The 16275-nt window shown below is 43.4% G+C and overlaps 1 protein-coding gene across 1 annotated transcript in view; it reads right to left on the bottom strand.

The window, feature by feature from the left end:
- ADHFE1 (alcohol dehydrogenase iron containing 1) overlaps positions 1 to 16275 on the bottom strand; it is a 33148-nt gene that overhangs the window by 7729 nt on the left and 9144 nt on the right. The window contains exons 7-13 of the mRNA XM_027973000.2: positions 15863 to 15940; positions 14499 to 14604; positions 10465 to 10617; positions 7924 to 8022; positions 4824 to 4902; positions 4555 to 4651; positions 1984 to 2141 (exon numbers count right to left, since the gene is read on the bottom strand). Of these exons, the coding sequence (XP_027828801.1) occupies positions 1984 to 2141; positions 4555 to 4651; positions 4824 to 4902; positions 7924 to 8022; positions 10465 to 10617; positions 14499 to 14604; positions 15863 to 15940 (770 nt within the window). The remainder of the gene's footprint in view (positions 1 to 1983; positions 2142 to 4554; positions 4652 to 4823; positions 4903 to 7923; positions 8023 to 10464; positions 10618 to 14498; positions 14605 to 15862; positions 15941 to 16275) is intronic.

Genomic DNA, 16275 nt, shown 5'->3' with positions numbered 1-16275 from the left:
TTGCTAAGTGGAGAAGAAGCAAGTCTGAGACTTTTGCTTAACTGAAATGGGCTGAGGGAAAAGCATTGCCACTGTGGTCAGCAGGATGCTGTGTGAGTGGAGAGTCTAGCTGTTCACTCTGTTCCAGTGTCAGTGATGGAGAAGGAAATGGTAACCCACTTCAGTATTCTTGCCTGGAAAATCCTATGGACAGAGGAGCCTGGAAGGCTATACAGTCCATGGAGTTGCAAGAGTCGGACATGACTTAGTGACTAAATAACAATGTCAGGGATAGATACATGAATGTCATGACTCTGGGGAGAACTGCCTTATCCTCACAGTGTTTTTTTAAATAGGAATATATTTGATTTATAATATTGTGTTAGTCTCAGGGGTATAGCAAAGTATATATATATATATATATGTGTATATATACATATATGTATAACTGAATATATATACGTACACACATGGGGCTTCCCAGGTGGCTCAGAGGTAAAGAATCTGCCTGCCAATGCAGGAGACATGATTTAATCCCTGGGTTGGAAAGATTCCCTGGAAGAGAGCATGGCAACCCACTCCAGTATTCTTGCCTAGAGAATTCCATGGACAGAGGAGCCCGATCCATGGGGTCACCAAGAGTCAAACACGACTGAAGCAACATAGCATGCATGCACATATATAAACACAGATAATTTTCCATTGTAGACTATTATCAGATAATAAATATAGTTTCCTATGCTATACAATAAATCCTTATTGCTTATCTATTCTATATATATTAGTTTGTATCTGTTAATCCCATGCATCTAATTTATCCCTTCCTCTTTCCCTTTCCCCTTCGGTAACTATAACTTTGTTTTCTATGTCTGTGAGTCTATTTCTGTTTTGTATATAGATTCATTTGTATTGTTTTTTTATATTCCACACATAAATGATATCATAAATTTTCTTTCTCTGTCTGGCTTACTTCACTTAGTATGATATTCTCTAGGTCATCCATGTTGCTGTAAACGACAATATTTCATTCTTTTACAACTCAGTAATATTCCATTTTATATAGGTACCACATCTTCTTAAGCCAATACATCTGTTGATGGGCATTTGGTTTTTTTCCATGTCTTGGCTATTGTGAATGGTGCTGCTATGAACATTGGGGTGCGTTTATCTTTTTGAATTAGAGTTTTTACCTTTTCTGTGTATCCATACAGTGTTTAGGTGATCCTTGCCTTCCCCATCTTGGATAGGAGGACTTAGTGAGTGCTCTGGACCTGGTAAGCATGGTGGCATCTCATGGCTCTGAGCTCTCTATTTTATGGTAAATTACAATGAACAGGGTCTTGGGCTATCAGGTTCTGGTGCTATACCACCTGGGGTATCGGATCTTAAATGGAAATGTCCAAAGAGGAATAAACTCTCTTCATAAGTGCCTTGAGAGGGGAAACTTTACATCTGTTATGGTTCTACCACGTAAAGGACAGCTGCTCAGGAACATAAAAATAAGACAAAGTGACACAGATATGTATACATATGTATATGTATAGAATCTACAAGATCTAAAATAAGTTAAAAAGTGATTTCATCATCATCTTCATTTAAAGGCCATGTCTGTTCTTCACAAAGTAGTAGAATTTGTAACTCTTTATACTGGCAAAGAACATTAGTGGTCCTTTTAACTTCACATAGTTTCACGGGGCACTCTTGAAAGAGCAGAAATGGAGAAAAGGGAAATTCTGCTATACTCAAAATAAGCTTGGTTGTTTTTATCTTAAGTTTTTATAAAGAATCCCTTCGTTACATCATCAAAGCTGCACACAAGCCACAGTTTATGGAAGAAGACAGGGTGAGGGAGCCTTGACCCCTTTCAATGGGGAAACGGGGAGCTGTTGCCTGGTGTGGGTAGATCTGGGTTTCCATCTCCCCTCTAAGATGCCCCAGGTGGACCCCATCTCTCCTGCAGCTCGGTGCTTCTCAGACGGGAGTGAGGGTGGCTGTGTCTCTTACCTGGGGCAGCGTTCCTTTCACCAGCTCAGGGATGTCAGCCTTGGAGTAGCCAATGGCAGCCAGGCCGTCATCCACATCCAGATCGAATAAGAATTTCCGCAGCGTGTCTGCCAAGACAGGCCCAGCATCTGGCCTCCTGGCAGTGCGGGTGTCAGCTCCTGGAAGACACAAAGCGCTGACTGTAGTGAGAGGGGGAAGCCAGGCCTGGGTGTGATTCAGCCCCAGGCTAGCTGAATACATAACCTGCTGCCGGCTCCCTCACCCCAGGACAAGGGCACCGCTGTGCCTTCCTTTGGAGGACCAGCCCAGCGGCCAGCCCCGCCAGCGATGGGCCAGCCTGGGAGCCCCTCCAGAGAGAAGCCGGGGTGCGGGCTGGGGGCTCACTTGGCTCTCACATCTCCAATGGGCACCTGGCCCGCTGTGTGGTGGGAAGAGGAACAGAGCCAAGAAAAGAGGCACAGGAAGGAGACCAAGAAAGAAGGCTGGCGTTTGACTGAGGAGGACTGAGAAAATCTGTAGGAGAAAAGTTTATGTAACTTTCAGGGCTTGGAATCTGCTGACATCTAGAGGTCTATGCTTTCAGTGTCCCTTCTCAGAGTCACGGCTGAAGAAAAGAAGACAAGCCCTGTGCAAACACACCTTGTGAGACAAGACAGAAGTTCAAATACTCTGCCACTGACTGCCAAAAGGGAGGCAAATGAGATGACAGATGCATTCAGTACGGCCAGAGAAGGAATGTATCTCCTGTCTACAGCTAGAGAATTTGGGGGGGCTCTGTTGCCAAAGGGCAGGTTCCTTTAAATATCTTTTACAGAACCTTTCGGGCAAATTTAAGAACAAGGCGTCTTTTAGAAAGCAGTATTTAATATGTAGGAAATGGCAACCCACTCCAGTGTTCTTGCCGGGGAAATCCCAGGACAGAGGAGCCAGGTGGGCAACAGTCCATGGGGTCATTAAGAGTCGGGCATGACTGAGCAGTGAACTTCAATCATATCAGTGAATAAGGAAGAAAGCTGCCAAGGGCTGGAGATTTGCAAGGGCAGGAGATGGCTGGATGGTATCATTGACTCAATGGACATGAGTCTGAGCAAACTCTGGGAGACGGTGATGGACAGGGAAACCTGGCATGCTGCATTTCATGGGGTCGCAAAGAGTTAGATACGACTGAGCGACTGAACAACAATCTGGACATGATTACTAATTAATGCACAAAATCATAGAGATGTCAGTCTGGAAGGGCCAGGGGGTTCTGACCTCAGGCAGGATGGCAGTGACAGTTCTCAGAGGAAGGGAACCAATCCCAAACCCTTAGCACCCTTGTCCCCCATCTATTCTAGCTAGACACATTCACTGCCAGGAAGTGAAGCAGTCTGTGAACAGATTGTAGCATTATTTATTATCCAAAATGCCCCATGCTATAGTCCAAGTCCACTTTCTCTGTATTGGTCAAAAAGAGCCTAGTGTGTATGGTTTGCCTCCATATAGATTAGGTTTAGCCTCTCTGTTCTCTGACAGAGAGAACTGTTTAAGAAATCCAGGCAAAGGTATAAATAGAACGAGATACAGAGCTAGTTGGGAGAGCAGCTGGACAGAAAGTAAAGCTTGCCTGACAAGGCCAGTCTGTATTACATAGCAGTAGCTCAAATGTGGATTAAGTGGAGGGTGACACACGAAACGGGGTTTATGAGGTTTTTATGTTCTCAAGGTTGCTGCCATAAAACACATCATCCAAACGTCCAGGTTTTTTTTAGAAAAAAAGAGAAGGTAGGAAAGAGAACAGACGGGTATAAACTTAAAATGATCTAAGATACATTATTGATTTTGATTACAGGGAATCAAAATATATAATGGCCAATTTCCCAGGTGGCTCAGTGATAAAGAATCTGCCTGCCAATGCAAGAGAGGATGGTTTGATCTCTGGGTCGGGAAGATCCCCTGGAGGAGGAAATGGCAACCCACTCCAGTATTCTTACCTGGGAAATTCCAAGGACAGAGGAATCTGGTGGGCTACAGTCCATGGGGTCACAAAGAGTCAGACATGACTGAGCAACTAAGCACACACACAAAGTGATCATACATGTATTTCTTGTAAGATTCAAAAGGCACGGTGGGTATCTTACTATAGACATGATTTATCAACAGAAGAGCAAACAGATTCTTCTTTGGGGAACTTTTTGTAAAGTTTCTAGTTGTTTAGGTTCTCTATAATTGGGAATTTACTCTTACTTCCTGATTTAGACTCACTTTATTTCCCATTAAAACAAGAATCATTAGTAACATGAATAGTATACAGAATTTAACTTTCCTTGGAGATAAAAACAGTGGAAATATTATTACTATAAACTTAGAGTAAGCAATACTTGGTTCCATTTCATTGTTAATAGACTCTTAGAAACACAAAATTACAGAATTGTAGTGCTAGATAGGAATCTGGGAAGGTCACTGACACTTTATTATTAGATCATCTCAAATTAGTATTTTTGGTATTAATCTTTATGGCTTATCTTCAGAAGCAATCTTAGGAAATGCTCCATAGATGTGGGTCACAGAGTTATGATGAACGGTTCATACCCAATATTTCTGCCACTTCCAAGTGCCGCTCAGGAAACATCTGTGATGTAAACGTGAACACTGCTGGGGAGGTGAGTACCACAGAAAGGCCGTGAGGCTGGGGAGAAAGGAAACATGGTGACTGCTGGGGCAAGGCTGGTCTTCAGCCTGAATATTCTAGATACTGAATTACTTTATCCTGTATTCCAAACAATCAAGAATTGACAAAAAACACTGATGGCAATTGACAGGAATCTTAGATTAAATTAAGGCATTTATTATGATACTACCACCAGGGGATGATCCACGTCGTAATCCTTTGCTTTATAAGTCTTCACTAAGCCCGAAATTGGGTAAGACATTCCATGGCTAGAAAAAAAATAAAGTCCTTATATTGACATACATCTAACAGAAATTCAAGTTAACAATACAAAGATACTCTTACGGGAGAGCCCCTCACAGTCTCTTGACGGTATTATTAACCCACAAGGTTAGACGTTTTGTTTTCTTTGAGTCCTATGAGGATATATTATTATGCAATTGATATTTGGCATATTCATTGACAAAACTGCTGAAATGTTCAAAATCAAATGCTGGTAGAACTACATGCCATTAAAAAGTACTGACGTCGAAGTTGCTCCTTGAGCACATTGGTTAACCTTATGATCGTGAAGAAATCAAGAATTCACTTTGAAGTTTCTTTTTAACAGTCTTCAGGGTATGCATTTTCTATCTTGCTCGGCACAGCCTTGGCAATGTGCTCCTTCACAAACTGAATATGTTGGTGGGAGTTTTATGAACCAAGATGTACTGTGCTAGACGTGCAAACTTGTTCCGCCAGTGATCCGTCTTGCCAGTGATTAATACGTTCTTTTAAATGCTACGTACTAATGGGAACTGAGTCATACATGATTATTTCAGCCTGTAAGGCTATTGAGAAAAGGCACCATGGTTTTCATTTGTGGGGATTTTTTCTGTTTGTTTTAATGGGAAAACTCTATACTCTCTCAAATTCTTAGTGAACAAATAGGACAATATTATAGTTTATAAGATGACCCAGAAGATAAACACTGTGAGAAGTTAATATCTTTACAATTAATATTTTGAAAATGAAATGCTTTACTATAGTAAAAGGGTCTGTAAGTCTGATAATGTGGGTTTTATTGGATGACTTTGTTTTTAGTCAGTAAAAAAATTATATTTCATAGAAAGATGAAGTGTTTTGGTGAATTGTATGGTTATCCAAAAAAAAAGGTGCCCTGTGCCTGTCATCACTCATAAAGCAGATCAGAAGGTATAAGCTCTCTGAGTTGCTGGAGAGGAACGTGCTTTACCGTTTTCAGGCTCCATAGTATTCAGGAAATTATGGCTTGGTGTTCTTCCACAATATGAAAGGATTCATGTAGGTTTCAAAGTACCTTTCTAACAGTATCCAATATTTTAGTTTGATTTCTCTTAACCATTATATATATTTGTTATAAAAAATAAAAACGATCCATAATCCTATTTCTTCAAGATAACCATTATAGGATATCCCCTTCTAGTCTTCTTACATGTATCTTTAATTTATGATTGTATTGTGCATTCAGTTTTAAACACTGCTGTTGACTTAGGGCTTCCCAGGTGGTGCTGGAGGTAAAGAACCTGCCTGCCAATGTAGGAGATGTAAGAGACACAGGTTCGATCTCTGGGTTGAGAAGATCCCCTGGAGGAGGGCATGGCAACCCACTCCAGTATTCTTGCCTGGAGAATCCCCATGGACAGAGGTGCCTGGCGGGCTATAGTCCATGGGGTCACAAAGAGTCAAACATGACTGAAGCAACTTAGCATGCATGCACATAGTTACTTATTATTCTTTAAAAATACTTTCCCATATAATTTTTACTCTTTTAAAACATTACTTTTGATGGTTTATTCTTTGAATACTGAAATTTAGTTAACCATTCTCAAACTGTTGGGAATTTAGGTTACTCTTAAAATATTCAATTATAAATAACTTTTTAGATGAATATCCTCATAAGGAAAGTCTCTGATCATATCATGAGTATTACTTTCAGCTACATTCCTAAAAGTAGAATTCATGGGGCAAAGGGTAGAGACATTTTCCAAGCTCTGGGTAGATTTTGCTCATTTGCTTCTTAGAAAGTTGGTGCCAATCTGTGCTCCTCTCAGCAGCAGAGTTTGAGGGTGACCATTTCATTGCACTTCCCTAGCAAAGGCCAATTCTTTAAAAAAAACTTTTAATTTTGTATTGGGATATTGCCAATGAACAATGTTGTGATCATTTCAGGTGAAGGGATGCAGCAATACATATACATGTATCCATTCTCTTCCAAACTCCCCTCCCGCACAGGGCAAGGGCCAGCTCTTAATTTTCCATGTTCACCGATTTTCAGTTTTAAAGCAACATACCAATACATTTCTGATCAAACAGATTAATTCTGGGCTATCAACAAATATTCCAATCCCTTTCTTTTTGAGAGAGATCAAGGAGAAGAAAATCCTGCATTTGGTGTTTGAAAAATCCATGACAGGTGCCAAGGATGTAGAAATCAGAAACTCCATCCACTGCTGGTAGGAATGCAAAACAGTACAGCCTTTTTGGAAGACAGCCTGGCAGTACCTCAGAATTTAAACACAGAGTTACCATGTGACCCAGCAATTTCACTCCTAGGTATATACTCCATAGACGTGAAAACATATGTCCACAGGAACACTTATACATGATTCTTCATAACAGCACTATTCATAATAGCCAAAAAAGTGGAAACAACCCAAATATCCATCATCTGATGAGTAAATAAAATGTGGTATATCCATGCAATGGAACCTTGCTTGGCGAGAAAAAGGGAAGAAGTACTGATAACGTGTATGGGATGAACCATGGAAACATGATGCTGAATTTAAGAAGCCAGACAGAAAAGACCACATATCATTTGCTTCCATTCTATGAAATATCTGGAAAAGGCAAATCTATAGAGACAAAGTAGATTAGTAGTTGTTTAAGACTGAGGGTATAGGAGAATTGGTGGGTGACAGTTAAGATATATGAGATTTCTTTCAAAGGTGATAAAATGTTCTAAATTGATTATTGTAATGGTAGCACAACTTATGAATATACTAAAGCCCACGGAATTATACATTTTTAAAGGGCAAATTTTATAGGGTATGAATAATATGTCAATAAGGCTGTTACCAAAAAGAAAAAAAAAATCTATGACTCAATAAACTGCATTTGAGCTAAGAAAATATTATGGGACCCTAAGTTAAATTTCTTTTTTCTATAGCATGTTTAAAATCTTACAACACATCCTAAATGATTGATAGACATTAAAATAAAATTTAAGGACAATAGCTTAGGTGAAGAAATAAAATCTCATATTTGCTCACCATAGATGAACACCAGCATTTCCAAAGCCAATGCCAGCAAAAGCACTTGCCAAGTGCATATTAGACCTTGCTTCAAGATCATCAGGATTTCTGACAGCCCTGTGGATGATATAAATACATAACAATAACATATCAACATTGGCATTTCCTACTGAAATAAAGAGCTGCCTTAGGGAAAGATCTGGGGGAGGAAAAAGAAAAAACACTACTCAATAGGAAGAAAAATTAGGCAAGTTATTCAAATGACACCTTGTCTTCTAGATGAAAACCGAAGGGAAATGTATTTTCTCATCAGTGGAGGGAGCAAAGGCATATATTATGCCGTCAGGCTGCTCATGTGATAAAAGTACCAGGGGAAGAAAGCACTGACCCTTAAACTGCATAAGCTGCTCTAGAAAAGTGCCCCGAGACTCATTCTTCTTCACTTGTCAATGACCTTGACCGTGGTTGCGAGTGGACCGAGGGTAAACACATGCTCAGGATGCATGGGTCTAGGCTGGTTAGATGAAGTGAGTCCCTGTCGCCTGGGGGTACCTACAGGCCAGACAAGCTGCCCAGACATCGTGCTTTCTGTGGCTCCACCCAAATTGGACCCACTGGAGACCTCTTTTGGTATCTGCAAACCGCATGTTATTTTTACACTTTTTACTGTGGAAGTGGCATGTTATTGTAGGGCGAGCCTTCGCTCACTCCATCCCTCCCCAGTGCCATATGGGAAAGGCAAATTCTCAAAGGCCGCTTTCAGATGTAGTTGAGCCTTCCTGCTCCAGGACTCGGAAGCCCTGCCTCAGGGCGGAATGCCTGGGACAGCCAAAGGAACCACTTCCCACTTGCTTTTCTGTGATTCTGCCTGGAATAAGGGTTCCTGCTCTGAAATAAAAATGCCACAGCCTTTCTCCTTTTATCTGGAATAGTCAGGCAACTGTCTCTTTCCAAAATCCAGGGTCAGTTCCTTATTCCCAAATAGCAAGATGAAGTAGTGGATGGTGGAGTCGTGGCCTCTCCTCTCTCCATTTTGCCCCCTCACCTTCCACTGCTGCTCTGCTAAGCCCATGTCCCTGCCACACACGCTGGCTGGCCATAATCTGTATCTGCTTCTATGCAGACAGATGCTCCCTGATGCCCCCGAGAGTCCAAGATAGTTCGTGATCCTCCCCCAGCTCTGTTGCAAAATGTGGTCCTAGACCCCACCCCTCCAGCCAGAGGAGGCCCTGTAGTCACATCTAGACCAAACCTGCCCTATTCTTTCCCTCTGTTGTGTATAAATACAAAGATGAGTTTGACTTTGTATAAGTCTCAATGTCTTAGGGATCACTTTTCATCTCTAAGTGTATCTTTGCTCTCTCATGAGCCTATTAGGGCTGTTTCATGCATGCTGCTGCTGCTGCTAAGTCGCTTCAGTCATGTCCGACTCTGTGCGGCCCCATAGACAGCAGCCCACCAGGCTTCCCCGTCCCTGGGATTCTCCAGGCAAGAACACTGGAGTGGGTTGCCATTTCCTTCGCCAATGCATGAAAGTGGAAAGTGAAAAGTGCAAGTGAAGTTGCTCAGTCATGTCCGACTCTTAGCAACCCCATAGACCACCGCCCACCAGGCTCCCCTTGTCCATGGGATTTTCCAGGCAAGAGTACTGCAGTGGGGTGCCATTGCCTTCTCCACTTTCATGCATAAGTCTTTCAAAATCTTGTGGGAATCTTCAGGAAGAGTTTTCCGTCTCCCAGGACAGACAACTGTACACATTTCTTTCTTTTTTCTTTTTTGGTGTGCCACACAACATGTGGAATCTTAGTCCCCTGGTTAGGGATCAAACCTGCACCCCCTGCAGAGGAAGGGCCGAGTCTTAACCATTGGACCACCAGGGAAGACCTGACATTTATTTCTTAAATTGAGGTTCATGTGCATTTGCTTATGGGTAGACCTTGTGTGCCTGAGGGGGCAGGACCAACATCTGTCTTATGGTTCTCATTTCTGCCCTTGGTGACCAAATCTCAAAGGACCTCCCCCAGCTTTGGTTTTGAGGTTTTGCTGAACAAACCTACTGCATGTGCTGTGCTAAGTTCCTTCAGTTGTGTCCGACTCTGACCCCACGGACTGTAGCCCGCCAGGCTCCTTTGTCCATTGGATTCTCTAGGCAAGAATAATGGAGTGGGTTGCCATGCCGCCCTTCAGGGGACCTTCCCAACCCAGGGATCAAACCGGCATGTCTTATGTCTCCTGCATTGGCAGGCGAGTTCTTTACCACTAGCGCCACCTGGGAAGCCCCTAAAAAACCTTCTAGCTGCGTCCTTTATAAATCAGGCTCCTGTGTTGTCCCCAATCCTGGGCTTTGCCTTTCTAGATCGAGGGATCTGGTTTTCATTTGTCCCCTTGGGGCTCCCTCCAGAGGCTGCTGGTCTCTGGTGCTTCTGTATGCACAGTGACTGCTTTTTTGGGGTGAACAGGCTTGTTCAGGACATTTCAGGATCTAGCAAGCCACATTTCATGAAGGTGGAAACTGGTTTTTTTTTTTTGCCCTGTTTCTGTCCCCTCTGGTCAACATACCTCTTCAGATACTTGGCAACAATCCGCAGTGCGTGAACTGCCCAGATGTCGCTGATGGGGTTGCTGCCCTGGTAGGCTGGCCGAGTGATGGGGCTTGAAGGGCAGGGGCTTCGCATGTGATACGGGAGGGCAGTGTAGGACTCCAGGGCATGGCTAGCAAGGAACAGTCAAAATACACAGTTGAAAGCATCCTCTTTTTCCTTCCCTCCATTCAGATCACAAACTGCCTCAGAATGCTTGGTTCTCACTCCCCCATGGATATGCCTTTGTAGTGCTGATAATCACAAGGCCTCTCACTAATCTGTCTCTTGTCCATGACAGTCATCACTTATTTTAGAAATTAACACAGTGACAGAGGATGAGATGGTTGGATGATATCATCAGCTCAATGGACATGGGTCTGAGCAAACTCCAGGAGACGGTGAAAGACAGGAAGTCTGGCATGCTGCAGTCCATGGTGGTAACAAAGACTTAGACACGACTGGGTGCCTGCACAACAACGCAGTGAAGTTGACATTAACAGCACTACTGTGTTTTTGACCAGAGTGTGTTAGGATTACATATGGTTCCTTTCTAGTACCAATACATCTTTATAATGTTGAATTTTTAAACATTTAAGTTGTGTTAAGAAAAGCATTAAATCTGAAAAATGACTTCCTTCTAAAGTATATTTACCATTTTATACCCTGCCTTGATCAGATACCATATTATCCATCCAAAGAGCGTCATAATAGTTATACTAGCCTCCTATAAGAGTGCAGAGCAGTGGGTCAGCTCCCAGGTGTGAATTCTGGCACCAGGCTTTCCCAGTGCGGGCCTGGGGCCAGGAGAGTCACTATCCTCCTTGTGATTCTAAGATGAGGATAGCTCATAGTACGTCTTTCTTCATGGTGCTGATGTGAAAATTGACGCATGTAAATTACTTAGCATATCATACCAGCACTTTGTAAAGTTTATCATTCACCATTATTGTTAATGCTTGGCCTGAAAAAAAGTCTACGTTTTTTTCCTATAGGCCCTAAATTCAGGGTTGGCTATTTTAAGAACAAAGTATCAGTTTTCTTTACCTACTGGCCTGCCATGAATTCTAGCTAATCAAGTGCAGAAGATGGGAATAAACATAATCATCCAGATGAGTGACTCATTGGGAACACAGTATAACAGGAACTCCTATGTGTGTGAGTTACACTTTTCAGTCTTAGAATGGAGAGTTTACTCTCCTCTACATGTGAGAGGCAGATAACATCTTTTGAAACAAAGTATTAGAACTTCAAAAGGAATTAGTTGGTAGACAAAAGCTATGGGTTTGTGGTTCTAAATAGGAAACGTGGGCAAAGCAGTAAGGAGGTATCCATGGGACGGAGGGAGGGTAACAAGCCTGCCAAGGCGGAGAGTTGAACCTCTGCCCATTGTGTATCTGGATTCTGGGCCCAAGACTGGATCTGTCTTTCTGAGGTAGATTCACTGAACTGAGCTCACAGAAGTGTTAGTCGCTCAGTCATGTCCAGCTCTTTGCGACCCCATGGACTATAGCGTGCCAGGCTCCTCCATCCATGGGATTTTCCAAACATGAATACTGGAGTGGGTTGCCATTTCCTTCTCCAGGGGATCTTCCCGACCCAGGGATCGAACCCAGGTCTCCTGCACGCAGGCAGACTCTTCACCACCTGAGCTACCAGGGAAACTGTGTAAAACTTAGAAGTCTGATTACTGATTTCCAACAAGAAATAGAACCTCTGTCCATGACTGTCCAGTGCTGTGGGTTCCCCCAGCTGAACTGGGTGTCCACTGTGGTCAGCATGGTAAAGAAAGTCATTTCCTTGGTGCAGAGTATTCCTATTAGCCTCTTTACACTGGAGACGGTATTTTTGCTATGACATATCTGCTCATTTTTTAAAATAACTTGTCAGGGCTTACTTTATCTCTGGAAAGAAACTGCTTCACTTTAAATTCCATATGCCACTAATAAAATGTATTTTGAAAGAAAAAGAAAAGAGAAAATAGAACCTCTGAGGGGGGCAGACATCTGAGTCTTCTAGATGGCATCTATTCTCCCTGTTGTCAAAGCTGTGGATGCTAACTTATGATCACAAGGCCCATGGAGCCCTAACCAGGGTCACTGCTTCTAAGGTTGAATATATGGGTGTGTCCATCTTCAGCACAGGCCACTGGGCCTCGGGGGCAGACTTCTCCTTCGACCACAAGTGCTCTCCGGTGGTCAGTCCTTGGAAGGGCCACTGCCATCACTGTCTTTTGTTCTGAGTTCACTCCCCTCCCCTCTGATTGACAGCAAAGTCTCTGGGTCTGTGGGTCATTCACATACATGTGACTGCTTTGGTCTGTTATATTAATATATTTATTATACAGTTCCCAGCTAGGGAGGGTAATCTCATTTTCCTTATTTCCAAGTTATTAGAGGACAACTCTCCAAAACACTGACAACATCGACCAGGATGGAGTTGGACACAAGTTTTCTCCCATTTCTTGGCAGGCAGTGTAATGCAGTGAGAAAGCAGTCCATGGACTGGGATAGACCTGGACATGAACCCTAACTCTGCTGCCCCCTGCTCATGTGAATTTTACTCAGCAGGTGTTAACTGAGTACCTATGACGTGACAGCCCCTTTGCTAAGGGACAGGGATGCAGAAGTCCGTAAGATGGTCCTGTCCTCGCCAGGCTCACAGTGCAGTGAGAGACAGCACACAGAGAGGGGCATCACCGAAGCAACGCACAGTCCCCCAGTGGGGAGGAGCAAAGCACAGAGTGGTTCTTGAGGAGGTGGGGCAGGCAGCAAAGGCTCCATCAAGGGCAGGATGCCCCAGTGGAAATGAAGAAAGACTTCTCCAAGCAGATAAAGAGCTGAGCACTGGGGACAGTCCAGGGCCAAAGAAACTTGGCTTTAGACAGGAGGTGTGGAAATGCAATGAGAGACTGATAAGGTAGAGGGGCGTGTGTGCGTATGTGTGCAGTGGTCATATTGCATTCTGGAAGCTTCTTGAGGCCAGTGTGGAGGACAGATGGAAGGAGTATGGGATGTGAGCAGGAAAACTGATGATGAGGCTGCTGCCCTGGGTCCAGGCTTGAACTGAGGTGGGACCATGAGGCTTGAGAGCAGGGAGCAGATGGGAGAGATTCAAGCAGATGAGAGTGAGCTCTGTGGCTAGGTGTAGGCATGAGACAAGGGATAAGCTCATACTACGTCCTGCTGCTCACTAGGGTAAGGAACCCAGGAGGAGGAGCTGTGAAGGGTAAGGTGGTGGTGGTGAGAGAATGGTCAGATTTCATCAACTCCCAGATGCCATGCATTATAAGATGCACCATTTTTAAAAAGTACCACTGAAGAAGAAAACCATACTGCATGCCACAGATATACAGATATGCCCTGATTTCAGAGATGTTAAAATGGGGGAAAAAATGTACATGTGTAAACGGATGGTAGTCTTTTGGGGCCAGCTGAATGTGAAGTGCCCATGGGTCCCTATGATGCCACTGGAACAGAGAGCCCAGAACTTGAGCAGAAACATGGATGTGGGAGCCATTGGCACATGGCAGCTAAAGCCAGGAGAACACGGGCTGTGGCTCTGGGCAAGTTGCTAAATGTCTCCAGTTCAGTTTTCTTTTCCGCCTGGCACAGAGCTGTGGGGAAGTGATGACGTGTAAGTGCCGACAGTGAGCCTGTCCAGCTCAGGAAGTGGACACTCCTGTCCCTGCTCTTTTCCTCTGGCTGCAGCCCGGGCACCCAGGGTTGGTGCAGCAGAGGCGGTGCTGTGGGCCTGAGATGCTGCGTACTTGTCTCTCTGATCCCGTGGTTGCAGCTGTGGCTGGTCCGGTCCAGCAGCTTTGTGACTCACCCAGGACCTCACCTCCTCTTTACAGCTTCAGCCTTGTCATCCAGGCTAGGGGATGATGACAGCCAAAGCCAGGGTGGTTGTGGAGCACAATCAGTGAGAGCTTAGCAAGTGCTTTCAGCAGTCGAGTACTGTGCATTGACCCGAGTCCCCAAAAGAGCCCCTTCAGGGGCCCTGGGTACCTACCAGAGCACATCGAAGCCACTGTTGGCGACCACCCGCCCAGGCATGTGAAGGGTGTGCAGAGGATCAATCAGGCCCAGTGTGGGTTTGATGGCTCGCGAAGCAATGCCTAAGACAGGGATTTGCAACACAGGCCATAGGTATGGACATGATTTTTTAAAAAATCAAATAACTTTAGGGTAAGAAATTATCCTAAAAAAAAATCAAAATATGAGATAAGATTCATTCTCATTTAGGGAGGCAGCAAGGAGCAGCGGAAAAAGATCTGGAGTCAGAAACCTGGGAATTTCAGGGCAGCTGAAGCTCCCTGCAGTTTACAAAAGCCACTATGCCATCTGGTCCCAGCTCCAGGTTGTAGCTATAGTGGAGTATTTATACCACTCAAACACTACAACTCAGGGCTTATTTATTCATAAAACTCCAAAGAACTGGCTTACCACCACACTGCTTGTTTGGGTCCTGGCTCTGTGACTTACTGCGTGACACTGGTACATGTCTGTACCTCTCTGACTTCTCTCTCTGAGAGTTCTCTGTAAGCTCAGACTCTGGTGACACAGGGCCTCCATCCCTCCCAGAGATGTTGTAAGGACCACATTAGATAACATGATGGGGAAGTCTTTAAAAAAAAAAAGTAAGGGAGAATTTAAGTGTTGCTTACTATTATTAATATCTTTAACAATGTCACAGGATACTATAATTTAAAAAGAGAAGTTACCATAAATGTGCGGTTCATTGCTAATTTTTTCTGCTACAAAGCCCTGGAAGAAGGATGTTGAGCCATCTCAAGGAGAGGGACATTTCTCCCAGATTAGCTGAGAGTTGGAGAAGATGATAGGATGCAGATGACAAAGAAGGTAGATGGCAGAAGAGTGGGTACTTAGGAATGGGGCTGGAGACATTAACTGGGAAGAAGCATGAGGGAACTTTCTGGAGCAGTGGGAATATCTATATTTTGATTAGGGTGTTGGGTACATGTGTGTATATATTTGTCAGAACTCACCAAACCAGATTCTTAAAATTATACATTTTATTATTAAAAAATCACATCTCAAAGAAAATGAGTTAGAATGTAAAAAAGCTGGGAAAGGAAATAACCATTTGTCATTGATATACAGTCACTAACTTGGGCAGAAAAATGGCCCTGGTTCATGGCATTTCAATCTGCTTTCATAGGTAATTCTCAAAAACAAGATTATTAGACTGCTTCATACTCTTATATGTATATGGGAAAAGAAAGAACATGTGTCTATGTGCATACTCTTTCTTTAATTCTGTAACTCTTTGAATTTTAAATATTAGGATTAAAGAAAAAGGAGTGGAATTGAAAGCTAAGAGAATTAAAAAACATTTATAGAGGAAGTTCTTACCAGTTTTTACTTTCAAGTGTTCGTAGTCAAAAATGGCAACTCCGGTAGTTTCGCTCCCTGTGCCTGAGGTAGTTGGAACTTGAACAACAAAAAAATTAATTTTAATAGAGGATCTAAATAAAGGTCAGTGGAGATACTTAATTCAGCCTCAGGAGATAAGGAGCAAAGTTAGAGAAGAAAGCTTTGTTGCTCTTGTCTACTCGCTTGATGCGTGTATCTGTGTTAATATGTATGTATGCTTAATGTGGATGGCTTCCCAGGTGGTGCTAGTGGTAAGAATCCACCTGCCAATGCAGGAGACGTGGGTTTGATCCCTGGGTTGGGAAGATCCCCTGGAGGAAGACACGGCAACCCACTCCCAACCCATGGCAACCCAAGTATTCTTGCCTGGCGAATCCCATGGACAGAGGAGC

The sequence above is a fragment of the Ovis aries genome, chromosome 9, assembly GCF_016772045.2.
Source record: "Ovis aries strain OAR_USU_Benz2616 breed Rambouillet chromosome 9, ARS-UI_Ramb_v3.0, whole genome shotgun sequence".
Classification (NCBI taxonomy): domain Eukaryota; kingdom Metazoa; phylum Chordata; class Mammalia; order Artiodactyla; family Bovidae; genus Ovis; species Ovis aries.
This window is presented reverse-complemented; position numbering and strand designations above follow the sequence as displayed.